This window comes from Myotis lucifugus, unplaced genomic scaffold (genome assembly GCF_000147115.1).
Source record: "Myotis lucifugus unplaced genomic scaffold, Myoluc2.0 scaffold_323, whole genome shotgun sequence".
Taxonomy (NCBI): Eukaryota; Metazoa; Chordata; class Mammalia; order Chiroptera; family Vespertilionidae; genus Myotis; species Myotis lucifugus.
In genome coordinates, this window is record NW_005871371.1 from 185595 (window position 1) to 213151 (window position 27557).

Here is a 27557-nt window from a genome sequence, read left to right on the forward strand (position 1 = left end):
ATCAGATGTTTAGCACAGTACATGACATATGGAATCCTTGGGAAAATGTCAGCTGTGACTGGCATTTGTCAATGGACTGTCTTTTGTAAATTCTTTTGAAAAACATTCCGCTGTGAGTTCTCTGGACCAGTGGCCTTTGTAACAGGGGTCACTACTGATAATACTTGAGAGTATTCACTTGTCTCTATTTAGTAACTAGAGGCCTGATGCACGAAAAGATTCGTGCAATAGGCTTTCCCTTCCCTTGGCTGCCAGCACTGGTTTTCCTCTGGCACCGGGGACCCAGGCCTTAGCTCCGGCTGGAGCCGCCTTCAAGCCTTCACTGCTCCAGCCGGAGCCACCTTCAGTCTTCACTTCGCGCTTACGTATGCAAATTAACCGCCATCTTGTTGGCGGTTAATTTGCATATCTTGCTGATTAGCCAATGGGAGGCGTAGCAAAGGTACGGTCAATTACCATGTTTGTCTATTATTAGATAGGATAGAACCCTGTTCTTTGTGTCATTGTCAGACGAGTGTCCTTGCAGTCAATGTTTTGAGCAGATGAAAAGGCAAATAACTTATTAACCTTAATAATTGCAATTAAAGGCAGGACGTTCTGCCCTGGCTGGTGTGCTCAGTGGTTAGAGTGTTCGCCTTCCCACCAAAGGGTTGCTGGTTCCATTCCCAGTCAAGGACACGTACCTGGGTTGCAGGTTCCATCTCTGGTGCCACTCAGGGCACATTCAGGAGACAACCAATTGATGTGTCTCTCTCACATTGATGTTTCTCTGTCTCCCTCCTTTCCTCCCTTCAACTCTCTCTAAAAAAATCAAAGGAACCCAGTGGGTGTGGCTCAGTGGTTGAGCATTGACCTATGAACCTGATTCCCCCATCAGGACACATGCCCAGGTTGTAGGCTTGATCCCAGGGGTGGGGGCGGGGGCGTGCAGGAGGCAGCCAGCCAGTGGTTCTCATCATTGATGTTTCTGTCTCTCTCCATCTCCCTTCCTCTTTGAAATCAATAAAATATTTTTTTTTAAATATATTTTATTGATTTTTTACAGAGAGGAAGGGAGCTTCTGATGAGGATTAACAAAAAAAATAAATAAAAATTAAAGCAGGATTTTTCTGCTAAAATTTAGGTGGAGTTGATATTTTAAAAATTTGTGGCTAGAGTATTTCACAAGTAGAAAGGAGGAAACAGGTTTCCCAAATGTAGGCCAGTAGCATAGAATGAATCGCTTGCTCTTTCTAAATAGGTTCTGCTATTGCTCTGATCCAAAGGTCATGGTTACATTCTTTCCTGGCATCCAGGTCAGAGCTGCAAGCTGTATCTGATATACAGAGCATTTTTGACTTCCAGGTACTTAACATTCTGTGTTTACCTGGTTTTACAAGAGGAAAAAATCTAGGTGCTTTGGTTCAATTCAATATAGGTTGGAAGGTTAACGCAGTCCATAAATGAGTTTAACTTGTGTCTCTTCCAGGGCAAATGTCTCATGATCTTCTCCAGTGGTTGGCAAACTCATTAGTCAACAGAGCCAAATATCAACAGTACAACGATTGAAATTTCTTTTGAGAGCCAAATTTTTTAAACTTAAACTATATAGGTAGGTACATTGTTATTAACTTAGTTAGGGTACTCCTAAGGCTTAGGAAGAGTCACACTCAAGGGACCAAAGAGCCGCATGTAGCTCGCGAGCCACAGTTTGCCGACCACGGTTCTAAGCCAGTGGTTCTCAACCTTGGCTGCACATTAGAATCACCTGGGAATCTTTTTAAAATCCTGATTTCTGGGCCTCATCCTCCGGAAATTCTGTTTCTTTGTTATGGGGTGAGACCACAACATTAGTAAAAAAGAAACAGAATATCCAGAGGATGAGGCCCAGAAATCAGGATTTTAAAAAGATTCCCAGTTGATTGTAATGTGCAGCCAAGGTTGAGAACCGCTGTAAGCATTGAAAGACCTGACTGGATGTTAACTTTCTGTATTCATCCTCTTCACCCTCTAATATTTCTCCCACCTGAATTTTAATCCTAAGTACAAAATTACCCTACTCTTAATTTTAGATGACTAAAATCCCCCTCCTCAACACACACACACATGTGATCACACATGTACACTCACGCATACACCTACTTTAGCAACTCCCAGAATGTAATCCATGAAGTACTGCTAAGGAACTGAGGTTTCCTGAAGTTATTTGAACAAACACTCTGCCTTCCACTAGCTGCAACTTACCATTAAAAAGGGAAGAATAGTGGTGGCTAACTCACAGAGTTGACAAGAGAATGAAATGAGTTAATTTCTAAATGTAAAATGCTAACAGTAGTTCCTGGTACGTAGTTTTCAACAAATGTAAGACACTACCATGACTTCATATCTATCTTTGATGACCTCATTTTCCAATTTCCTACACAGCAGGAAAATGGCTTCCTTGACGTTAAACCAGGGGTTCTCAACCTATGGGTCGCGACCCTTTTGGACATCAAACGACCCTTTCACAGGGGTCGCCTAAGACCACTGGAAAACACATATATAATTACATATTGTTTTGTGATTAATCACTATGCTTAATTATGTTCAATTTGTAACAATGAAATTGGGGGTCACCACAACATGAGGAACTGTATTAAAGGGTCGTGGCATTAGGAAGGTTGAGAACCACTGCATTAAACTGAAAGTAACAAAGCATAGTAGTTGAGAACACAGGCATGATTTGTGGTCTACCAGCATTTTGTTTTATTGTCTTAAAACTAAGTATCTTGGGTAGGTATTGTTCAGATAAAACATGCATATCTAGCCCTGGCCAGTGTGGCTCAGTTGGTTAGACATTGTCCCATGCACTGAAAAGTTGCAAGTTTGATTCCCGGTCAGGGCACATGCCCGGGTTGCAGGCTTGGTACCCTGGTGGGGGGCATGCATGAGGCAGCCCATCGGTATTTTGGGTATTTTGCTCTCACATGGATGTTTCTCTCTCTCTCTCTCTCTCTCTCTCTCTCTCTCTCTCTCTCTGTCTCCTCCCCCTCCCTCCCTACTTTTCTCTCTCCATTCCTCTCTCTCTCTCTAAAAATCAATAAAAAGTCTCTTTTGTAAAAAAAGAATGCACATTTCATAGTCATTTCGGTTTATCTCAAGACACAAGACAGTACTGTCTTCACGCTGGAGCACAGGACAAGAAGGAAGCTAGCTACTGATAGAGCTGCCTCCGTTTAAAGACAAAGCTATTAACAGCATGATACTCCTTAGCTTGGAAGCAAAGTTTTTCTCAATTTATACTTAACTAAAGGTTTCATTTACATTTAGTAAATAAAGCATTTGCCTTTGAACAAAATCAAATAGGTAAGTTGATAGAGGTCAAGCTCTTTAGAGCAAAGTAAATTGAGAAGAATCAGGACTTTCTCCTAAGTCTGTATGGAGTAAGGAATTTGAAATAATATAAAATATGAGATAAGAGTTGTATTTTTTATTTATTTAGATATATTTTTATTGATTTCAGAGAGGCAGTGGGAAGAGAGAGAGAGAGAGAGAGAGAGAGAGAGAGAGAGAGAGACATCAGTGATGACAGAGAGACACTGATCAGCTGCCTCCTGCATGCCCCACACTGGGGATCAGGCCCCCAACCTGGGCATGTGCCCTGACCGGGAATCAGACCGTGACCTCCTGGTTCATAGATCGATGCTCAACTATTGAGCCACAGCAGCCAGACCAAGAGTTGTATTTTTTAAAAAGGCAGTGGCTTTCACTTAATATGACCTTATCATCTGAAGACCTGATTATTCTTCAGGGTTGGAGCTGCTCCCTTCCCACCGGGTTGCCATTTCTGACTTTGTGATATTTCATTAGTGTCATTCACAGGCGATATTTAACATGAAATGGCCAAGTAAGGCCACCGTGACTGTTCTTTCCTAGTTTCCCTGGCTTTGATGAGTCATTCATTGCAATACAGCCCTCTGAACCAGGGCTGATAAGAATAGACACACAATAGGAAAATAATGCCACTGAGAGCTGCAGCAGAAAGCGCTGGGAGCTCATATGCGTGCTCACAGCTGTGCTGTATGCAGCTGTGTGACCATGAACAAATCTCCGCCTTTCAGGGCCCCGGGCTTCTCGCGCATAAAATAAAGTTTCTAGAGTCTCTTGCTGAGGTTCAGTCAACTTTGGAGTTTAATATCCGCCAAGAAATAGGAGATAAGCTCTTTCAGGGACAGTGCTTCGTGATTTGTGTAATTATAGTAGCTTTGTTGGCTGTTGGAAAACAGCAGTGGCCGATGAGTCAGCCTGGCACGTAGCTATTGGAGATCAGTGATGCTTTTTTTATTGGGGGGGGAAAAAAAAACCTGACTACCGCATAAGTTTAGGGGCCAGTGGTCAGGGTGATGCCAAGTTCCAGAAATAGCAGTGAGTTTCTTGTACAGAGGACAGTATGAGGGGACTGTTGTTATGAACTGGTTTTCCCAGCCCCACTTCCACTTCAGCTGTCCTTAGGGAAGGCGCTCACGTGGGAGGCCATGAGGTATGACATCCCCATCCAGTAAACAGCTCACTGCACATGTTGCGTGGATTCACCACCAGTGACTGGGAAGTGGCAGGTGGTATTTTTAAACCTCCTCCTTCTCCCGATGATGTTCTCTAAGGATGGACATAAAGGGAACTCCAGTCGAATGCATGTTCTCTTATGAGCTCCAGCTGCAAACCCCTGGGTGAGGCCTGGGCTCCTGTAGAGATGAGCAGATCTGACTACCCATCCTTCCTCCTTCCTCTGGGCCCCATGTCGGACTCCTCCAATGGCCAGAGTAGCGGGGAGAAAGTCCCCTTTCTCTCAGGGCTGGGCCTGAGCCTGACTGGCTGCTGACCCTGTGCTTCCCCACATGTCCAGCTTGGCTGACCCAGCGGATGTGAGTTCCACGTGTGACAGGAAGAGCTTGGGCTGGGGGTCAAGGTCGGGCTCATTCTGAACCCTGCTCCCACTTCCTGGCTCTGGGCCTGGGCTGAGTTGTTTGGCTCAGGTACTAAGTGTGGTAATAGTAATAGTCAGCATGCAGGTAGCTTCACCGTGTCTTCGAGAAGCACATTTTATTCCTCAACCAAATGCAAATGCCTCCTCCTCAGAGACAGTGAAGGTGGGCTAGAAACTTGACCTTGGACTCTCCTCCCCCATCCTTTCATCCTCAAGAAGATCTCAGCACCAGAGGCAGAGCTGACTCACAGAGACGGGCAAGGATCCCCGCTTCTTACGCCCCCTGGACAAAGGTGTTCAAACTCTATAAGCAATAATCTACTTTTTAAAAATATTACAGAAAATGTAAAATGAGTAAAAGTAGGCCTTTGTTTTTTAAAAAAATGGTTAAGTTGAAATTTATAATAAACCTAATAAGAATGATGAAGCAGCTTTGGTGAATATAGACATTTGAAGTAGGGGAGATAATAGATGACTGATATGGTCATTTCCCTGGAACATATAGGTAGGTACAGTTGTACCTCAGTATTCGGGGTGGGGGGGATTGGTTCCAGGACACGAGCAGATACAAAATCTGTGGGTGTTCCAGTCCCTTATCAGACAGAACGGGGAAGAACAAGGCACACAGTTGACCCTGGGCATCCACAGATTCCCAACCACGTATTGAAAATACTGTTTTCGATCCAGGGTTGGTTGAATCCAAGGTCGAAAAATTCATGAATATTGGGGAGGAGGGGAGACTATAATTGCAAAACAGTTCTCCTTTCAGTCAAGTGATACTGGTCAATGAAAGAAGAAAGATAGACTATGCCCAGGCTGCCAACAATATATAAACCGGCACATATCTATCTGTTCACATGTAACAGAGGGGAATGAACTTTTGAATTATTGCCTTTTCCCCCAAATGCTTATACATGTAAAAAAAGAAATTTAAAAAATATATATTTTATTGATTTTTTGCAGAGAGGAAGGGAGAGGGATAGAAAGTTAGAAACATCAATGAGAGAGAAACATCAATTAGCTGCCTCCTGCACACTCCCTACTGGGTATGTGCCTGCAACCAAGGTACATGCCCCTGACAAGAATCTAACCTGAGACCCTTGAGGCCACAGGCCGATGCTCTATCACTGAGCTAAACTGGTTAGGGCTAAAAAAAAGAAATTTAAAGTAAATGTTAATATGTGTAAGACACCTCCATAGAACCCCAGGGTTCGGCAGAAGAGTGCTTGAACCCTGCTCCCTTAGGTCTTGCGGCACTCACATCTCAGTTTGCTCTCTGTTCCCCAGTTGTTTGTGGTGTGTGTATGTGTGTGTGTGTGTTAGCTTATGGAGATGAAAACTCAAGACCATTTTGTATAAAATGTGGTGAAATTTGGATGAGATCTGCAGTCTGGTTGACAGTTTTGTGTGAGTCAATTGCTTGTTTTGATATTGTACTGTAGTCATGTAAAATGTTACCACTGGAGGAAGTTGGGTGGAGGGTACATCTATGTAGTACTGTTTTTGCAATTTTCTCTGCATCTATAATTATTGCAGAATTTAAAAGAAAAAGGTTGTTTGAAAACAGTTGTCTTGTAGTTGTTAGGAAGGAGTACGCCGGATTAATAGAGCAGTGTACACACCACCCTTAAGAGGGGATTTCCATTGCTCTTCCCTTCAAAAAGAGCATCTTTTCTTTCCTTGCCACTGAGTTCTGTATCCTCCACCCTCACTGTCACTGACTGTGACACTGTTGAAGTTTTGGAAAGAAAACAGCCACTGGCACATCCAGGAGAGCTCTTCCGGGAAATCCAGTGTAGCAGCTGCTTAATTACTCAATAAGAAAATGGCACTGAAACGCAAGTGCTCCGTCTGCAGTCACCTGATACAGAAGGTCTATGGGTAATGCAGCATGCTTTTGGGAAGCATTCCTATGCTTAACACATTTAGTAATTAGGCCAAAGAGTGTCAAGAAGCCATGATATCATGATGTGGCCACGTGTACAGATCAGCGTCCTGAAGCCTGGCATGGTGATGCACAGTGATGAGGATTCTCAGGAGGAAAGGTGAAGAGCTAATGATAACTTAAAAAGAGTAAACCTTTGCCCTAACTGGTTTGGCTCAGAGGATAAGCATCGGCCTGTGGACTGAAGGGTCCCAGGTTCGATTCCGGTCAAGGGCATGTACCTTGGTTGAGGGCACATCCCCAGTAGGGAGTGTGCAGGAGGCAGCTGATCGATGTTTCTCTCTCATCAATGTTTCTAACTCTCTATCCTTCTCCCTTCCTCTCTGTAAAAAAATCAATTTATATATATATATATATATATATATATATATAGAGAGAGAGAGAGAGAGAGAGAGAGAGAGAGAGAACACCTTTGATCCACCCACTTCTCTGTGTGTAGAGGGGACGTGGGGAGGGCGATAGTGAACTGTGGTTCTCTGTTTCCCTGGATTTTACAGTGTGCTGTCAATTACTGCCTTGGTCTTTGATAAGATTGATGGTGGTGGTGTTTTTTATCACTTGGAGAAATGCAACAGAATTCCCTGAGCCATCTTCCCAGATCTGTATTCCTTGTTTTTGCCAAAACAGTGATTATCTGGTCTGCTTTGACTCTAATGGATCAGTGGGGTTGATCACATCTATCAGACACCTACGTGAGCTGAGCTCAGGACAGTGCTTTGGTTAATGTGTTCGTGTGTGCTAATAGAATCCGTTTTTATTTTTGTTTTATTTTTTTGAATATATATTTTTATTGATTTAAGAGAGGAAGGGAAAGGGAGAGAGAAATATCAATGGTGAGAGGAAACATTGATCAGCTGCTTCCTGCACTCCCCACACTGGGGATTGAGCCCGCAACCTGGGCATGTGCCCTAACTGGAATCGAACTGTGACCTCCTTGTTCATAGGTCGATGCTCAACCACTGAGCCACACCAGCCAGACTATAATTTGTTTTTAAAAAATCAATTTACTCAGTTTACAAAGGTCCTTTGCATTAAGCGGGCCTTTGCATTAGTTTTGGGCCAGGTGTGGAGACGCCCTGGCTGTCTCTGGAGACTAAGCTCTCAGCTTTTCCCAGAATCACTCTGTCTGACCAGCTCTTCTGGCTTCTTCTCAGGGTTATCAATGCCGGGAAGAGCACGCACAACGAAGACCAGGCCAGCTGCGAGGTACTCACCGTGAAGAAGAAAGCAGGGGCCATTGCCTCCACCCCCAACAGGAACTCCACCAAGAGACGGTCCTCCCTTCCCAATGGGGAGGGGCTGCAACTGAAGGAGAACGCGGTAAGACCCCGCTCTGCCCGCAGGCCTCGGGGAGGGGAACACACACACTCCGGTTCCAGCTGAGTGAGTCCGTCATGGACAGGAGAAAAGCTGTCCCAGGGTTAGTGGAGTAGTGGGTCTCCGCTCAGGCTACCAGTCAGCTGAAGGCAACATCTGTATGAAGAAGTGGTGTGTAGGTTTTTAACCTTTAAAGTAAATAAAATACCCAAATCATACATAGATTTTATTGCAAGAATTAGTGTGTAGAACATTTGATGGATTTAAGGTAGCCACTACAAGGCATTGGTGAAGGAGCTGGTTCGGCAGCCGCTCACAAGAGGTGGAAATAACTTGCCATTGACTCGCAGCCCTGCTATGATTATGGCCCTTTCTTCCTCTCCTGTCGCTTGGAGTTGTCCAGCTGGAGCCTGTGCCCAACTCTGTTACAAATTAACATTTGTTTCACTTGGCCCAGAGCCCTTGCGTCCCCCGGGGCAGCCCTGCCAACAAATCACAGAGCATTTCTCCTCCCTCCAGTTTCGGGAGGGGAAAGCAGACATCCTCCGGAAAGTCAGAAGACAACTCAGGGAAAGATAGGGAACGATTGGCACCGTGTCCATCAGCAGGTCCTGTCGTGCTGCAGAGGAGAGACATCGAGTGGATGACCCAAATGCTACTACTTATTTTGACAATCTGGTATAGAAGTTTTGTATAGAAATTTCTACAGGATTGCAAAGGATCTAGGATTCTCTTCGTAGACTAAGAAATAGCGTCTCGTTGCATTTACGTTTAGGGAGTAAGAGTACTGGTTTATTTTGATAGTATTACTTCAGCTCAGAGTTAGGAAACAGAGGGGCCCGAGGAGACTGTCAGTTGGGTTCCAGATCATTGCAAAGACCCTGAGAGAGGAACGGCCTGGCGTTTTAAAGCACCAGCAAGAGACTCGTGGCTGGAGCAGAGAGAGTTGTCAGAAAGGTCGTGAGAGTGGAGTGAGGCGCCCGGGCAGGACCTGAACGGCCCGTTATCAGGCCTTTGGCTTCCACTCTGAATGAACAATTTATTAGCAGAGGACACTGGGTACACTGCTTAATGAGGCCGGTGATTTTTCTCATCTAAGGACATCCCTTAACTCGGATATGGCGATGCTTAGGAAAGGGTAATGACATAGAGCCCCTGAGCAAGAAAACATCCATAGGAGACAAGTCATGTGGGTCTACCCCTCCCCCTTCCCCATGAATCATCTCCTTTTTGTTTGTTTTTTGTTAATCCTCACCTGAGGATATATCCCCCCTCCCCCATTGTTTTCCAGACAAGTGGAAGGAAGGGAAGGAGGAGAGAGAGATAAACATCTATGTGAGAGACACATCACTGGTTGCCTCCCGCACAAACACCCGTCCAGGGGGTGGGGAGCGAACCCATGACCCTTGAGTATGAAGACCAAAGTTCTAACCACTTTGCATACCGGCCAGGGCTGAATCTATTTCTTCATTCAACAAACATGTATTGAGCGCCGAGTCTGCACGCTAGGCTTGGGAATAGGCAATGAACTCGGTACAGTTCCCACAGCTGAGCAGAGGAGGCAGAAAGAGGCCATAGCAGCAGGACTGCAGAGGAGTGAGTTTTAGGAGAAAGATGAAGAGTTGAAATGGTATGGAAGCCTAAGTCAGGTCTAGTGTGCTGGAGCATGGGTCGGCTCTTGGAGCGTGATGACGCAGAAACAGCAAGCAGGTTTCACATACAAAAGCCATTTAATGCCCAATAAGCTGGAGTTTTAACCAAATGACTCTAGACAAGAGCATAATGGACAAGACAGTGATGGTGGTGGGAAGCTCGCTGAGGAAGGTTAGGAGAGCAGCTACAGGCTGGGACACCTAAAAGTCTGCCTCAAACAGAAATCGGCTGAGAAATGATGGCAGCTTGGAATAAGGCAGTGATCAGAGCAAGGGAAAGCTCAGAAGAGATGATGTGAGAGAGACAGTTGAGGCGACCTGATGACCTACTGCACGGGTAGGGGAGAGTTGGAGATGCCAGGTTTCAGCTACTGGATGTTGATCCTTGAATGTGGACCCTGGAGCAGGTACAGGTTTAAAGGTGAGGGGTGGGCAGAAATGACTTGAGTTTGGAATATTCTAACTTTCTAGGTTGGAAGTATTTTGTAAGACGTTAGAAATACTGTTCTGGAACTCAGGAGCAAGAGGAGGGAGGTTTAGATTTCAGGAGTTGCAAATTCAAAGAAATTCCAACGAGAGAGGGGAGCAGAAGGGAAGTCACTATGCCCTCAGCCACAGAGGCGTCAGAACAGTAAGGTTGAAAAGGGGGCAAATACTCTAAGTAAGAAATGGGACCGAGGGATAAATAATGGCGCCATTATCTCATTTGCAAACAGGGTTGACAGGCATGAAGGATACGAAAGGAAGATGCATGGGCTGCTTCTACACGGTGTGATTCATTGCTCCCTGCTTTCTTGATCCCCTCATCCCCAATAAACTTAGTAAAGTAAAAATAAACATTTACACAGAGTTCTTGCATCTTTAATATCACCTTTTTAGAGGCCGTTGAAGGAAACATAAACTTTTCTGTAAAGTAACGTTACATTCACACTGAAAAAAAGGAATTACCATAGGAGTTTTTTATATGTTAGGAACATCCGTGATAGAGGAATTCTCTCTAGACGTGTAACTTTCTATTCAATGACATTCCTTATATTAAGTGGCCATAGAGGTAACTAGATAGCAATGAGATGATTTTTTTCTTACTGCAGATGATGATTAATTGGTGTAAAGATTTTAAGGCAACTGTAAGCCATCTCTTATTCCAATTCATAGAGAAATCTTTTAGCCAAAGAAATCAAATTAATCTTCCTGTGTGAAAACAAAACCTAAACAACACACACAAAAAGACTTGGTGGGTACAATAACATACATTATATTCTGCTTCTCCTGGCTTCTCTGAGGCACTTACCAGACCAGTGTTGTTTCCCTGTATCTGGCTGAGCTCTCAGCAGCAGCTCCTGACTTACAAGAAAGAAAACAAAGTAATTTCAGGTTCCATCTACATATAAGGAAAATGTCAAGAACGAAAGGAGCAGTGTTTGGAAGATTTCATAAAACGTAAAAGGGATACAAGTAAAAGTGTGTAAAAGTGTTCTGCACTGTAGTGTTTTCACCTGAAGAAATGTGAGGAGATGTGTTATTGTATTCTCCTTCACAAAATACTCAGTATTGAATCCAGTTTCTTTTTAAATTTAGAGGTTAGAGATATAATTAGTGAAATAAAGAAGTCTTGAAACATCTGAAGTGGACATGAAGGAGAGAAGGATGTTTTCTGTGAGAGGCCAGGGCTGGAACTTGCCCTGTGCCCGTGTCATGTTGGGTGGTTTCTGTGTAAAGAACCATATGCCCACAGCCAGGCAGGTTGGAAATAGACATAGTGCAATGGACAATAATGCAAGCCTCTTAACATTTCCATGCCTCTGATTCTTTGTTTGGGGACCTAGGGTAGGTAGCTAGGAAGGAAGATAATCTAAAATGCTAGCATTCCCACCCTAGCTGGTTTGGTTCAGTGGATAGAGCATTGGCCTGCGGACTAAAGGGTCCCAGGTTCGATTCAGGCCAAGGGCACATGCCCGGGTTGTGGGCTCAATTCCCTCCCCCACCCTCCCACCCCCCGCAGTAGGGGGCATGCAGGAGGCAGCCAATCAATGATTCTCTCTCATCATTGATGTTTCTATCTCTATCTCTCTTCCTTCCACTCTGAAATCAATAAAAAATATATATTTAAATAAAAATAAATAAAATGCTAGCATTCCCAAAAGACACCTTTATAAGATTGTCCCTTAGGAAAGATCCTGTTCACTTTCTGGGCAATACCTTATGCCTAACAGCCTCCTGCCCGCCTCCCAAGATTTGTGGGAACTAATCACCATTCCTCGGTTTTCTTTCCTTTGATTTGAGAGGTTTTAAGGAGTCTTTATCGTGATGATTGCCAGCCTCAAGTGCAAGCATAGCTTTTCTAAGAACTTTGCTTTTCATTTCTCAAGTATCTCATTTTAGGGATGAGATAAAGAAGAGGACACCAGATGAGTTCACTCTTGAGGGCATCTTATAAACCTAGTGTTAAGAAGTTCCTGTCCTTCCCAAACAGGAAAAAGCTAGAGGAGTTCATCACCACCAAGCTAGTATTACAAGAAATGTTAAAGGGACATCTTTAAGAAGAAGAAGGGGAAACAAAAAGACCAACAATGTGAATAATTAAATGGCAATGCCTACATAGCTATCAATAATTACTTTAAATGTAAATGGATTTCTAAAAAGTGCAGGTAGCAATACTTATTTCAGACAAAGTAGACTTTAAAACTAAGGCGATACCAAGAGACAGAGAAGGACATTTCATATGCATTAACCAAGGTTTGGAAACAACCTAAGTGTCTATCAGTAGATAATTTGATTTTAAAAAGTGGTGGTACATGTATACAATGGAATATTACTCGGCCATAGAAAATAATGAACTCTTACCATTTGCAACAACACAGATGGACCTAGAGGGAAATATGCTAAGGGAAATAAGTCAGACAAAGACTAAGACCAGATGATTTCACTTATATGTGGAATCTAAAAACCAAAATAAATAATCAAACGAACTCATAGATACAGAGAACAAACTGGTGGTTGTCAGATGGGAATGGGTTTGGGGGGCTGGGTGAAGAGATTAAGAAGTACAAAATTGCAGTTACCAATGGTCATGGAATGTAAATTACTGCAGTGGGAACATAGTCAGTAATATTGTAATAACTAGAGGCCCAGTGCATGGATTCATGCACCGGTGGGGTCTATCAGCCTGGCCTGTGCTCTCTCGCAATCCGGGACCCCTCGGGGGATGTCGGACTGCCGGTTTTGGCCCTATTCCCACAGGCCAGGCCTAGGGACCCCACCGGTGCACAAATCCGTGCACCAGGCCTCTGGTAAGTTTATATGACCTTTGTTTAATTTCTTCCCACCCTCCCCCCTTCCCCTTCCCTCTGAGATTCATCAGTCTGTTTCATGTTTCCATGCCTATGGTTTCTGCTCCTGCGTTGAGCGTCTGCCCCCTGGTGGTCAGTGCATGTCCAGTAGGCCGGTCGCTTAGGCTTTTATATATAGAGATAGATTATGTATGAAGACAGATGCATACTAGACTTATCAGGGGGATCACTTTGTAAGTTATATATACAGTGAAATATCCACTGTCACGGAGAAAGGAAAGTTCTTGCCCTTAAGTTAGAAGTGTGGGTGGGAGAATAGGGCATTGTGGCAACACCAGAACACTCCCCCACGTCCGACTCCCTCTTTGGAACAGATTGTTTTGGGCTTAAGACTAGGCGGTGGACACATGCATTCCAAGTCTGTTTCCTTAGGAGCACCCTCAGGTTGTGTGATTTAGTCAAAACACTTCACAGTATGTGGTTTCAGTATCTATTAGTTCAGTGTCTAATTACAATAACAGGAGATGGCGGCGTCCCGTCGTGGCCAAGTTCGTCGGCAGGGGAGAGGAAAGCTGATTATCTTTCTCAGCAGAGGCTAGGACTGCACTGTGGGAATTCTAGGCAGAGAGGATCCAGTTGGGACGGGGGGAAGTGCAGGGGAAATGAGGAGGGACTATTTCCACTCTCTGGAGTGAAGATTTGCTATTCTTTCCCTCTGTTTTCTGCAAGGACGTTCACCCCCCGGACGTGAAGGGCAGGTTGCTGTGGTTCACAGTGGCAGGACTCCTGGGATACTTGGCCCTCGTTTGGCAGTCAGCTTCCTGCAATGATGTCAGCTCTACAGAAACAATAGGAGCGGCCTTTCATTTCTCTCATTGTGTTTATTACTCTAAATTTCCCTCTTAATCAAGGTCTTTGTTCTGGGCATGTGAAAAGAACATAACCTTTCTATTTATTGACTTGGGTTCTTTGAAGCCAGAGTTCAGTGGTTTCTCTCAAAACTCTGAATTCCAGAGACTGAAATTCTCACCAGTGGGTAAGAAGGACGACTACAGCCAGGAATTGCCGGTCGGAGCAGTGAGAGTAACTTGACAGTTCCCTGCTCGGTGGGTGTTGGTTTACTCTGAAGACTGGGTTTGACCAAGGTGTGTGCAGTAGCTGAGGACACAACTAAGACTTGGTTCTGCAGTAGATTTCCCCACTGTAGCAAGTGTGAAGGCTGAAGGAAATAGAACTTTCTCCCTGCTTCACTTGTGACCGGATTTCCCTAGAGCTTTAGGTTAGAAGAATATTGCCAGAGGCAATATTTTCTTTATTTTTCTGATGAGGAAACTGAGGCACAGACCTGGGAAGTGTGGAGCCTAATTTCAACCGAGGTACTCCAACCTCAGAGTCTGAACTTGTAACATGCTGCCTCTTTACTCATTAGCAACTGGAAAATGTGCCGGAAAAATATCTTTGGAAAAGTCTGAAGTAAAGGAAGAGTAACTCCTAATGCTCAGTATCATATGATACTAAATATTTTCTCATTTCCATTGCGATTTCTCTCCCTTTTTTAGTTAATCCTCAGTCAAGAATATTTTTTACCCGTGATTTTTAGAGAGTGGAAGGGAGGGAGAAGGGGAGACAGAAAGAGAGAGAAAAAGAAAAATATTGATGTGAGAGAGACACATCGATTGATTGCCTCCCGCACGCATCCGACCTGATCCAGGGATTGAACCTGCAACCCAGGTATGTTCCCTTTAGGCCAGTGGTTCTCAACCTTGGCTGCACATTAGAATCACCTGGGAATCTTGTTAAAATTCTGATTTCTGGGCCTCATCCTCTGGAAATCATCCCAGAAATCAGGATTTTAACAAGATTCCCAGGTGATTCTAATGCACAGCCAAGGTTGAGAACCACTGCTTTAGTCCATGGGCCAGTGCTCTAACCACTGAGAAACACCAGCCAGGGCTATGATTTCTCTTTTAATTTAGGAGTTATTTAGTAGTGTACCCTGTCAACTCAGCAACTGGACAACAGCTCTTACTGACTCGGGTGAATAAGAAAATTGAAAGGAAATTGTTCATCATCATGCTGTCCTTATAGGTCATTTTGTCTTGCTAAATTATCGATGTTTGCATAAAATCATGGCAAAAAGAAAAAGCCATCTGATTGAATGAGTGTCTTGAGTTTGAATCCCAGCTGTGCCACTCATGAGTTGAGTTACCTGTGTAAGTTACTTGTTCTCACCATGGCTCTGTTTCCTCATCTGTGAATTGGGAATAATAGTTTCTGTCTATTTTAGGGTTGTTAGAATTAAATTAGTTAAAAATAGGAAAACTGCTTAGAATAGTGCTTGACGTATGGTAAGTGCTCAGTGAGTAGTATCTGTTGTTATTCTAATAGTGGAGTTTGCAGCTGCATTTCATTATTATTTCACATTTACATTATATTGTATATTAATTTAGGGAGAAGTCATTGAGGTATAAAGTAATAGTTTGCTAACATTCCTGAGCTAATTTATCAGTCAAGAACAATGACTTTCAACTGGTGTGTGCAAGAATTTTTAAAACATGAAATACCTGACTATCTAGTCAGGGGCACTGACTTCTTTTCCCTAAGATTATCAAATAAATAAATGACAACAGCCAATACAATAGCCATCTGGTATGAATGAATAAAAATTATACCTATTATTTTGGTCATGTCGGCAAAAAATATGATATATTTTCTGGTGTGCCGCAGAATTTTAGTAATTAGTTTATGCATGTCATTTGATGAAAAAGGTTGAGAATCGCTGGTCTAGAATAAAGCACAATACAACTAAACCAAAACTATTGCAAACTGTATACTTCCTATCAGAAATTAATTTAATATTTTAAGATATGGAACTAAATTGCCAGTTAAGAAACAAACCCCAAACTAGCTAACCTTGTCATACATCCCTCTGCCTCATAATATTGGAGGAATTGAACCAAAGGAATCTCCATTTTATATTGTCAGCTCCTAAGAAGGAAGCAGCATTCCCACTTAAGTATGTGACATTAAGGGTTCTTCCCACTGGGGAGCAAAATATTTGAATAGTTTAGTAAAAAAGAGAGGTTTGGCTAAAAACAAAGAAGCAAGCTGTGCAGTACGGGCATGATTCTAAGTAGGCAGCAACAGAGCATGGGTCCTAGGAAGGACTTGATGAAGTTGCTCAAATTTTTCCTCCTGTCAGCTCTGTCCTCAGCTTATTCATCCCCCTCTGCTGGTGTTACTGTGCAGATCAGATGATTGAGAGCACTGTGGATAAAATGCTTAAAGCAGTTCCTCTAGATTCTGAGTTACCCTTTGCACCGTGATACCTTGAAAACTGGCCAGAAACTTTATGGAAATCAGGCCACATGGTAGTCGTTTATAGAGGGGAATCAGAAGACTGGGTCAAGTCTGTGCCTCCCCAGTGGGAAAAAGGTAACAATGGGAAAGAAGGACGTAATTCCTTTCACCTGGCAGTGGGAAAGGGCGGTGAGTGCACCCCATGCTCAAGCTCAGCCTTTTGTGAAATCAGCCATGGGCTTTCACTCAGAATGGATTTCTGCACTTGTGATGGTCCTTTCATGCTGTTGGTAGATAGGGTCCCTCCTCAGGTGATCTTAATACCTGGCGGGTTGGGGTAAAGAAGGGAAGATGAATGTCAAAGGAGCGGAGTACTTGTGTCTTCAGGGCAGGCGGCCAGGAGGACACCACACTTTCCCATAGGACAGTGGTTCTCAACCTTCCTAATGCTGCGACCCTTTAATACAGTTCCTCATGTTGTGGTGACCCCCAACCATAAAATTATTTTCGTTGCTACTTCATAACTGTCATTTTGCTAATGTTATGAATCGTAATGTAAATATCTGATATGCAGGATGTATTTTCATTGTTACAAATTGAACATCATTAAAGCATAGTGATTAATCACAAAAACAATATGTAATTATATATGTGTTTTCCGATGGTCTTAGGCGACCCCTGTGAAAGGGTCGTTCGACCCCCAAAGGGGTCGCGACCCACAGGTTGAGAACCGCTGCCATAGGACAACTATTTCTGAAGTAGCCATCTCCAAACCATCACTTGAAGACAGTGTTTTTGAATAGGTACCCCCAATGTATTTTTTCATTTGTTGATATGTAATTATGCTGCTGTATATCCATACAGTACATAATTAAATATTTATAAACATATTTAAAAACAAAAGGCAATGAGGATAAAAAGGCAATATTTTAAAATAATAACAGCTAACAGTTATATGGTGTTTATCATATGCTAGGCATTGGTCTAAGTGTTTTTCACACAGTGACTCATTTACTGTCTTGCTAAAAGCAGGACTTCATGTTCCCATTAGCGAATATCTCAAGGCACAGTTCATCATTAACAATAGCGAGTCTGATCCCAAATTTCAACTATGTCCTTGAGCACTTCAGATTCTTTCGGCTGGAATGATGGTTATTCTGGATACTTTGTAGAAGGATTATTACTGTCAGATATGACTAGACTGGCATGACTTGGAGTGAGTTCAGTGCCAGCTGCGACATGTTTATTTGCCCATATTTTCTATCAGCAGTTTCTTTGCAGAAATTTTTTAAAAACCTCTTTAAAAAAGACACAAGTACTCCGCTCCTTTTTTAAAAACCAGTTTGTGAGGGATAACTTAGTTGAAAACTTAGTAATACCATGGACGGGACCACTTAGTTGGGGGAGCAGGTACCCAGTTATGGGTCACAATCTAGCAAAGCTGATGGGTATGAGAGAGCATCCATGTTCACGGAGAAAATTGACAAACCTACCACTTGAGGGCGCCAGAGTCAGTCTGTATGACAAATGCTAGCAACGCTTAAATTCTCCAGCTCTAGATGAAAAAACATGAAAGAATTTCTAATTTCCCTCCTACGTGCTGACTGGCTGTTCTGAACGCCCCTCAGCCTTGCATGCGTTATTGTGGCAAGTGCTCACCTGGGAGGGTGGATCCGGGAAGGGGGCTGTAAATTGTTAGCCATCTGTGCAGTGAGTAAGAGAATGCGAAGTCCCCACTTCTGTACACTGGCACAGACGTGTCAGACCGCATTTCGCTTTTGTGTTTCCTGCCCTACGTCTCAGCTCTTCTGCCGGACTCCATAGGAAACATCCGAGTTTTGTCTAGAATCTCCCTTTCTTTGTCAGCTCGCCAGGAGAGGGGCCACCCCATTGCCTCCCAGATGGCTTATGAGGCTGTCTTCCCTGTGGGATCCCCAGAGTTGATGTGGCTCCTGCTTCAAGTAGGGCTGAAGTTTAGGCTACTGATTTTTAAAAATATATATTTTTATAGATTTCAGAGAGGAAAGGAGAGAGAGATAGAAACATCAATGATGAGAGAGAATCACTGATGGGCTGCCTTCTGCATACCCCCTACTAGGGAACGAGCCCGCAACCCCGGCATGTGTCCTGGCCGGGAATCCAGCCTTGACCTCCTGGTTCCTAGGTTGACGCTCAACCACTGAGCCACACTGGCTGGGCTAGGCTACTGATTTTTTACATACTTGGTTAGCTGTGCTGTAATTTCACCTGAGCCAAAATGGATACACGCTGCTTGTAGCAGGACTTATTTCAGCTCCCGGTTCAGTGGATAAATTTCTGTTTGGAGCAGTCTTATATTTACTGAAATACTCAAGAAGCTCTTCCCCAGTTACAACTCATTAATTCAAGTTCTGGCATTATAGGTAATCATGAAAATAGGATAAAAGACAATACGCAACATTATTAAAAAGCGGTTTCTAGAACTTGAGAAGGGAGAGTGTGACATTGAGCCTACTGTAGAGAAATCCTAAAGGAGAAACTGTGAACTTTCAATTCTTAATTTGTCACCTTCTGGAATCTTTCTTTATTTGGCTGCAGGTGTATTCCTGGAAGGAGGTGGGAATGCGTGTATGTGTTGCAAATTACAAATAAGACTGTACTGTTTATAAGTGAAATAATTTACAGTGCGACTGGGGAACTGCTCCAAAGTCATTCTTTTGTGAGGCATAAGTGATGGCTGTCAAATGTAATTATGTGGTAAGTCAGGAAAGGGCTCAATCATGCTTTTCTCAAAGTAGAGTGCACTTTCCACTCATGCTGTCTGAAGCAAAAACAAGGTAAATAGTTGTTAAAATAATATTAGTGATTTTAAAATTGTTGTGTTTAGAGTATGTGACTGAATTTAAAGGGTTGATTTTTCAGGTGTAGAACTTCACATCCCAGTGACATTTTCTGATTCTACCAGAGATTAATCCAGGGCCACTGTGGAGAAGTTTTAGCAGTTAGTTCATGGCCCAGGACATGTATGCAGTTACTGGTAAGCAACAAAGTAAATTAGCGCAGAGGTCCTAAAGCAGGGGTGGGCAACCCCTGGCACGCGTGCCAAACATGGCACCCCAGTAACTTTTGCTGGCACTCGAAACCCTCTCATAATCTTCCATTTACAATTGTGAATCTTTGTTCTCAGTGATGAATTTTGTTAAGTCTCATAATAGGAGTAGCCTGACAGATGAAAGTAGTAGCTCGTGCATATCTCTGAAGGTCACAAAATATAAACCTGATGTAAAATCTCTGTCATCAGTGATGCAGCAGCAAAAGTCCCACTGATAATATCAAACAAAGTCATAAAGTTTTCTGTCAGACTATCAGTGTACATGTATACATTAAAAAATAAATGTATTTTTCATCATCATATACTGTGTTTTTGTCGCTCAAATGAATTTTATTATTTCTTCAAGGTTCTTCACATACGTACACCCTAAGAGATATCAAGTAGGCGTAACATGTTCTCAAAAAATTAGGGTTGGCACGCAGAAGAATTTTGAGTCAGAGATTTTGCTGGTTTGGGCACGCACTCACAAAAAGGTTGCCCACCCCTGTCCTAAAGGCTACAGAGTCACAGAAACCAGGGAGATTAATTCCACAAAGTTGTGTGTATTGGGAAATTGGAAAGATCCCTGAATTTGGAATCTGAAGCCTGGGTTCTAATCTTGATATCACCACATGCCAGAGAATTGCTTAACTGCCTGCGCCCTCGTTAAACCATTGGTAAAAATGGGATAATGACGCCCATGTTATGGTGGTGTGGTGAGGATTAAACACAGTAGGTACTCAGTAGATGTACTGTGAACTTAGATTTTTCCGTCGGAAAGAATTTAAGGAGAATAAAAGTGACCTACCCAGTGAGGGGAAAGTGAGCGTCCCATTGGACAGAGTTAAAAGTAAGGAGCTAACGTGCGCATCATGGCGTCCCAGGGTAAGGGTGTCCTTAAGCCCTTTGCCTGCTCATGCTCCCCCACCCCGGCCACTGGATAGCGAGTTTAAGGAATTACTATTGCTTCTAGCTTTTTTGTTGCTCTTCTATGCTGGACATAGTGCTATACATTTTATTTATTGTTTAAAAAATTATTATACAGTATGTTTCTTTTGGTGTATAGTTTATGAATTTTAACATATGTATATAGAGAGATATATAGATATAGATATATAGATAGATTCATGTAATCACTACCAGGCTACAACAGTTCTATCATTACAATTGCTCCCTTGTGTTATCCTGTTATGGTCACACCCCTACCTCCCCAGCCCATGGTTGTCTGCACGTTTACTACACGTCTTCCACTCCTGTGGCACATGGACTTCTCCTTCCTAACACACGTGTAGTTACCTGTTCATGTTCTAGAGTGTTAGCTTCCAGAGCTTGGGAGCCATGATGTTCCCGTCCCTGCTACAACCCCAGTGTGCAGCCTGACCCTGGTACATAGGAGAGGGAACTCCGAGACATGCCTTAAATGAGTGAATCCTTATAGTCTATATCCTACTTTTATCTTGTTCTTTAAATAAGGAAACAGTGGAGAGAAGGTAAGGAACTTGCCTAAGATCACATCAAAGTAAATTCCAGAGCCCAGGTGTCTTGCTGCAGAGCCTGTGGTTTTCTATGCGGACGTATCAGGACAGGTGGGATCTGTGTGTGTGAAGGCACTTGAAGGTGCATACGTACATTACCCAACTTTTAAAATAACCCTGGTGTGTCCGTGTGCTGACACCACATATACTCCTCTTTTCACCTGCATTGCCTATTAGTTCCCCTTTTCCAGAATATTCTTTCTTTTTGTCATTGCCCAAGCAGGTGACCGATCACGTACAATATGACGAATTCTGCAGTAGGCTGGGTTCAGGGTGCAGTGAGAGTTTGGAGATGATGTTTAAGCTGAATGCTAAGACAGTGGGGGTCGAGCAGAGGGGGTAGGTTAGCAGCGGTTGTGATGAGCTGCAAGTGCTGTAGTTCTACGTGGGTGGGATTTGGAGTCGGAGAGAATAAGAGACTGGACCAGAGGTTGCACACTGGGGCTCAGAGACGAGCCAGCTTCTGAGCATGTTGTCAGACTGGTCACAGAAATATGATCAGATTTTGGGTTTTAGGAAAAATTACCCAGGTTCCAATTCAGGTTGCAGAGTGGAGAAGTAGATTTGAGTGCCAAGTGTGCATTAGGGCAAGCTTTCCGCCAGGGGCCGGAGGAGGGTGGGGTAGGGTATTTAGCTTCACACAGGGGTTGATGGTGTAGGTCAGGGACTCTGACCCCGGCCGCATCACTCAGGTGGTGACCTCGAACAGTTACACTCTGTCCCTCATTTTCTCCTCTGTGGAATGGGGAGAATGACCATTCCTGTAGAGTGGTTATTCATAGGTTTGGAGGAAGGCTTATTGAGCTAATGCAGCGGTTCTCAACCTGTGGGTCGCGACCCCTTTGGAGGTCGAAGGACCCTTTCACAGGGGTTGCCTAAGACCATCGGAAAACACATATTGAATATATAATTACATATTGTTTTTGTGATTAATCACTATGCTTTATGTTCAATTTGTAACAATGAAAATACATCCTGCATATCAGATATTTACATTACGATTCATAACAGTAGCAAAATGACAGTTATGAAGTAGCAACAAAAATAATTTCATGGTTGGGGGTCTCCACAACATGAGGAACTGTATTAAAGGGTCGCGGCATTAGGAAGGTTGAGAACCACTGAGCTAATGTGTGTGAAGCATCTAGAATATTGCCTGCAGTGCGAGGCTTGGTAAGTGATGGGAAGGGTGCCTTGACCCATCCCTGGGCGTCTCTGTGAGTCTGTGGTCTCTTACACGCTAATGGCTGGCCTGGGGTCGAAGCACTTGGTGAGAGCCCACCTTCCCACAATAGTGTATCACTCACTTTAAGTTCCTTGCCCTAGGACAGTGATGGCGAACCTATGACAAGCGTGTCAGAGGTGACACGCGAACTCATTTTTTTGGTTGATTTTTCTTTGTTAAGTGGCATTTAAATATATAAAATAAATATCAAAAATATAAGTCTTTGTTTTACTATGGTTGCAAATATCAAAAAAATTTCTATATGTGACACAGCACCAGAGTTAAGTTAGGGTTTTTCAAAATGCTGACATGCCGAGCTCAAAAGGTTCGCCATCACTGGCTTAGGGGGACACTGAATATTTTGAAATCTCTTAATGGGCTTGGTTTTATCTAGTTCAAGGGCTTTGAAATTTTTTTTAGACAGTTGTATCTTTTTGTCCAAAATCTTTTGCAAAACCCTGGTGTTTTTTCTTTTTTTTTTTTTTAAGTATGTTTTTATTGATTTTTAGAGGGGGGGGGGATAGAGAGATAGAAACATCGATGAGAGAGGATCAGCTGAAGCATCGATCAGCTGCCTCCTGCATGCTGGGCTTGCAGTGGGCTTATCACTGCCTCCGAGGTGGGCTGTGCTGTGTGGCCAGTAGGGGATCGAGCTCACAACCCCAGCACATGCCCTGACTGGGAATCGAACCACGACCTTTTGGTTTCTGGGTCGACGCTCAACTGCTGAGCCATACCAGCCGGGCAAAACCCTGGTGTTGATAGCTGGTAAAACTGCGCTGCTCTGGTTGAAATTGTCAAAGGAACTCATCGCTTAAGCGCCCACCTCACTCCCTCTTTCCTGAGGCACCACATGGGAACCAGGAAGACAGTTTGCACACCACTCGTCTGGTCAGTTCAGGGAAATGTAAGTGACTTTCCGAGGTCACACAGTGAACCCAGGGCAGACTTGGGGCTAGAAAGTGAGTCTCCTGACTGCTTAGCAGCCCCCTGTCCGTGAGACCAGGGTTTCTCAACTTTGGCTGCTCGTTACAATCCCCAGGTGTGTGTGTGTGTGTGTGGAGCGGGGCGGGGGCGGGGGGGGGGGCTCTTAAAAAGGATCATGGTGGGACCCCACCTTTAGAGATACTTCACTGATCTGGGCTTGGTCCCCACATCAGCCAGTGTGAGAAAAATTCTTTGTGGAAAAATTGTCTTACAAGTTTTAGCTGTGAACATTATTAATTGCATTAAAAAAATGAGCTGTACCAGAGTGTGTGGCACTGCTGTGCGGAAGAGTTCTCACAAGGGGCGTGTTGGCCCCCTGGGCCCCACTCAGCAGTCCCCCAACCAGGTGTCCTCTTGACTGCGTGGAAAGCCCCCAGGCGTGTTGTCACCTGGTTGCTGTGGTTACTGCAAAGCGCCCTGCCTTGTTGAAGGAAATGCTTGGAATACTTGTCAGGAGAATTTCAGAGCTGCTTTTGAAAAATGCAGTAGCGTTCCATTGCAGTGTAGCCTGTCCTTTCATGGGGTTTGATCTGCTTTGGTTTAAATCAAGGCTTTAGAAACATGGTGACGGCGGTGTAACTGCACCTGGACCCTGAGACAGCTGCGCCTCTGCACCCCTCGCCTGCGCCTGCGGCAGCCTCCTCAGACTCCTCAGACACGGTGGCTGGGTTTTCACTGAAATCGGGCGCAGGAGGACTGTGTGCGGGTTTTACTCCAGTGGCCCGGAGTCTGGGGAATTCGATGCGCTGAGCAAGATTTCCCTTCCTTTTGCCACTTTTCCCAGGTCGTGAGGATGTAATATGGCAGCATGTACTTTACTAATGCGGCAAATGACAAGAGCCAGAGGTGGCTTTAATAGCTGCTGCTACCATCGCAGGTGGCGGTGAGCATCAACAGTCAGTCAGGACGTGTGGAATGACAGTGCTTTATTTCTGCTGGCAACCGAGTCACAGGTATTGCCTTGCAGTCATAATAGGAGGAACTGCTAAGTTTCAGAAGTTTTTGAAAATAGAGATTCACGGACTCTGAATTCCATCCGAGGATGCCCGGGGCTCCGTCTTATTCTGCTGCTTGGATTACTTCTCATCCTTTGCTGTGCTTGTGCCTTCCTCATCCTGCTTGCTTCCCTCCGCCCCTCCTGCCACAGCTCCCCGGATGCTATGTAAACATGCGCATCCGCTCTTCTCCATGTCCCCAGCTTTCGCTACGGAATCTAACAGAGGCCCATCAACATGTCCTGAAGCCCGCGTGGCAGGGCACCCCGAGGTGGGCCGTGCTGTGTGGCCTCTGGCGCCAGGCTCCTGACTCCTGCCCCACCACAGAGTTACAGCGTTCAGCCTTTTTAGCAGGAGGGTTACTCCACCTTCAGGTGTTGCTTCTGTGACCCAGGCAGGAAGAAAGGGGGAAGGATAAAAGGCAAAACCCCGTACCAGTTGAGTTGCCCTTTTTATCGGGAAAACAGTAGCTTTTCTGGAAGTTGCACCCAGGAGACTTCCACTTGCAGCTCCCTGGAGTGCACGGGGTCATATGACCACACAGCTGCAAGGGAGGCGGGGAAGTATTTTTAGTGGCCACATTGCTGTCCCAAACAGAATCAGTGGTGAGACAGAAGGGGGAGTGGATTCTGGGTAAGCACCTGCTGGAGTCGGTCACATCACCTAAGCCTCCTAGGACTTGCCTCTCCTGGGCCACCACATCACCTCCAATCCATCCAAATTCTACTTATTTGGGCTTTGAGGCCCAGCTTCTTCCTCCACACCCCAGCCCACACTGATCTGTACTTCCTAAATACAGGACTTTCAGAGTTAGTAGAAGCATTGGAGTCTTCTAGGGTAACCCCTCCCTTTGCTGAAGAACTGAAAAGCCCGGAAAACGACTCACCCATGATCATATTGTAATGTAATGGTAGCAGCCACACACAGAGTGTATGCTGTGTTGCTTAACTGGCCACTTAACATAAATTACCATTTAACCCTCCCAAATACCCCCGCCCCATAAGATAGCTGTCACCTGCATTTTACTTACTAGGAAAACATGGCACAGAGATGGTAAGCAGCAGGGACGGCCAGCCCTAGAGTGACCCGGCCGAGGTCTAGTGCCTGCACTGCCTCCCTAACCTTGCTCCGCCTCCCACGCAGGGGATTGGTGTCAGGGATGCCGTTAGAACCCATTTTCCTAATCCTTCAGTCATTGTTCTTTCCACTTAATTTTTCTCTGAGTGACAGGGCTTACTCCCCAGTTTTATGTTGCTTTCAGTTGTTCATAAGTGTTTCTCACTGCCGGCATTAGGTTAAACGTCTTTTTAGGATGGCATCCTTACTTCCACTCTTCTCCCCTAGCATCATTTGAGTGATCTTTTACAAACATAAATCAACTTTGCCATTCCCCTCTCAACCAATGGCTTTTGTTACTCTTAGGCTAAAGGCAAAATCTTCATGTGCCCTGGCAGGACTGAGTGGTCTAGCTGCTACCTCCCTCTCAAGTCTGACCTCACCCCCCTCCTCTCCTGCCTCACCCCCCTCCTCTCCTGCCTCACCCCCCTCCTCTCCTCCCTCACCCCCTCCTCTCCTCCCTCACCCCCTCCTCTCCTCCCTCACCCCCCTCCTCTCCTCCCTCACCCCCCTCCTCTCCTCCCTCACTCCCTCCTCTCCTGCCTCACCCCCTCCTCTCCTGCCTCACCCCCTCCTCTCCTGCCTCACCCCCTCCTGTCCTGCCTCACCCCCTCCTGTCCTGCCTCACCCCCTCCTGTCCTGCCTCACCCCCTCCTGTCCTGCCTCACCCCCCTCCTGTCCTGCCTCACCCCCCTCCTCTCCTGCCTCACCCCCCTCCTCTCTTCCCTCACCCCCCTCCTCTCTTCCCTCACCCCCCTCCTTTCTTCCCTCACCCCCTCCTCTCCTCCTTCACCCCTCTCCTCTCCTGCCTCACTGCCTGTTCGGCCACGTGGCCATGGTTCAGTCTCCGCTTGCTCTTTAGGCACCTTCCTACCACAGGGACCGTGCACCCGCTCTTGCTGCTGCCTGGCATTCTCTCCCCTCCTTTCCTTATCTTGTTTCCTTCCAAGCAGCCTAAGCCTGGTCCTCATGTCACAGGAAGCCCCTCCGCTGGGCCCCTCTGCAGGTGGCCTCACAGCACCAAGGACCTCTTGTAGCCCTCACCAGAAGCACGGTCTGTGTTTACTTGTGTGATTATTTGATCGGTGTCTCTCTCTCCCACTGGATTAGTATTAGACCATGTCTGATATCTCTTTTATCCAGTTGTTTATCCCCACTGCTTACTTTTTTTGTGCCTGTCATACAGAGAATGCTCAGTAAATAATTGTGACTAAAGAACAAACAAAACCCTACCAGTTTCTCTCTTAGCACCTCGCACAGAATTGAGTGGAAAAGTTTAAAAGGGTGCAAATAGAATAATGGCATAGATCCCCATAACCATACAATATCTTCCAGCGTTGTTCTAAGATAGACTGAAAATGGTAGGAGAGATGCTGTTTAAGGGGACAGACTTGCAATGAGATATAATACACAATATAGTGAATATAGAAGCAATATTGTGTTGTAATAATTACACTTGCAAGAGATTATATCTTAATTATTCTAACCACCCAAAAAAGAATTACATGACATGCTAACTATTGCTATAATGGTAATCATAGTACAGTATATAAATGTATTAAGTCAACATATTGTACACCTTAAATTTACACACTATTGTATGTCAAATATATTTCAATTAAAAAAATAAGATGGGCCAAAAGAAAGTTTTATTTAATGGCTTCAGCTAAAAAAGAACCCAGTATTTATTGTTGCAGGATGTTAAGCCCAGCAGTCAGAGTGGATGTCATATGCACCTTATCTGTGTTATCTCAGTATTTGATAGATCTTAATTGAGCTCCTTTTTCCCCCAGAGCTAAGATCTTAGGCATGTGTGATTCAAACATGCTTTTTTAAAACCATTCATTTTGAAATGGTCTAGAAATCACCTGACAGGTACTAAATCCGTGGAAGGTGTGGGGCTGCGGGCTGCACATGGCTGTATGAGCAGCATTGGGGTCGGAAGTGGAAACAGATGCTGAGTGACAGCTGGAAGACCGGGGGAGGCAGGAGGCAGGGACAGGAGATGTGAATTGTGAAGCCTGGACTAGACTTGGCGTCTAAGGGAAGACTGTGTTCCAACGTTCAGGCTGTAGACCAAAGAGGAGGGGGCAGTTATCTGAGAATAGAAAGGCCTAAAGAGGGAACACGAGTCCGTTTATTTACCCTTGAAGAACCTGCAAAAAAGGGGCCTTTCTCCACAG

At 44.6% G+C, this 27557-nt stretch overlaps 1 protein-coding gene across 1 annotated transcript in view; it reads left to right on the top strand.

The window, feature by feature from the left end:
• The window catches only part of PPM1H (protein phosphatase, Mg2+/Mn2+ dependent 1H), a 238083-nt gene that overhangs the window by 81672 nt on the left and 128854 nt on the right, over positions 1-27557 (top strand). Inside the window, exon 2 of the mRNA XM_023764234.1 lies at positions 8042-8207. Coding sequence (XP_023620002.1) covers positions 8042-8207 — 166 coding nt within the window. The remainder of the gene's footprint in view (positions 1-8041; positions 8208-27557) is intronic.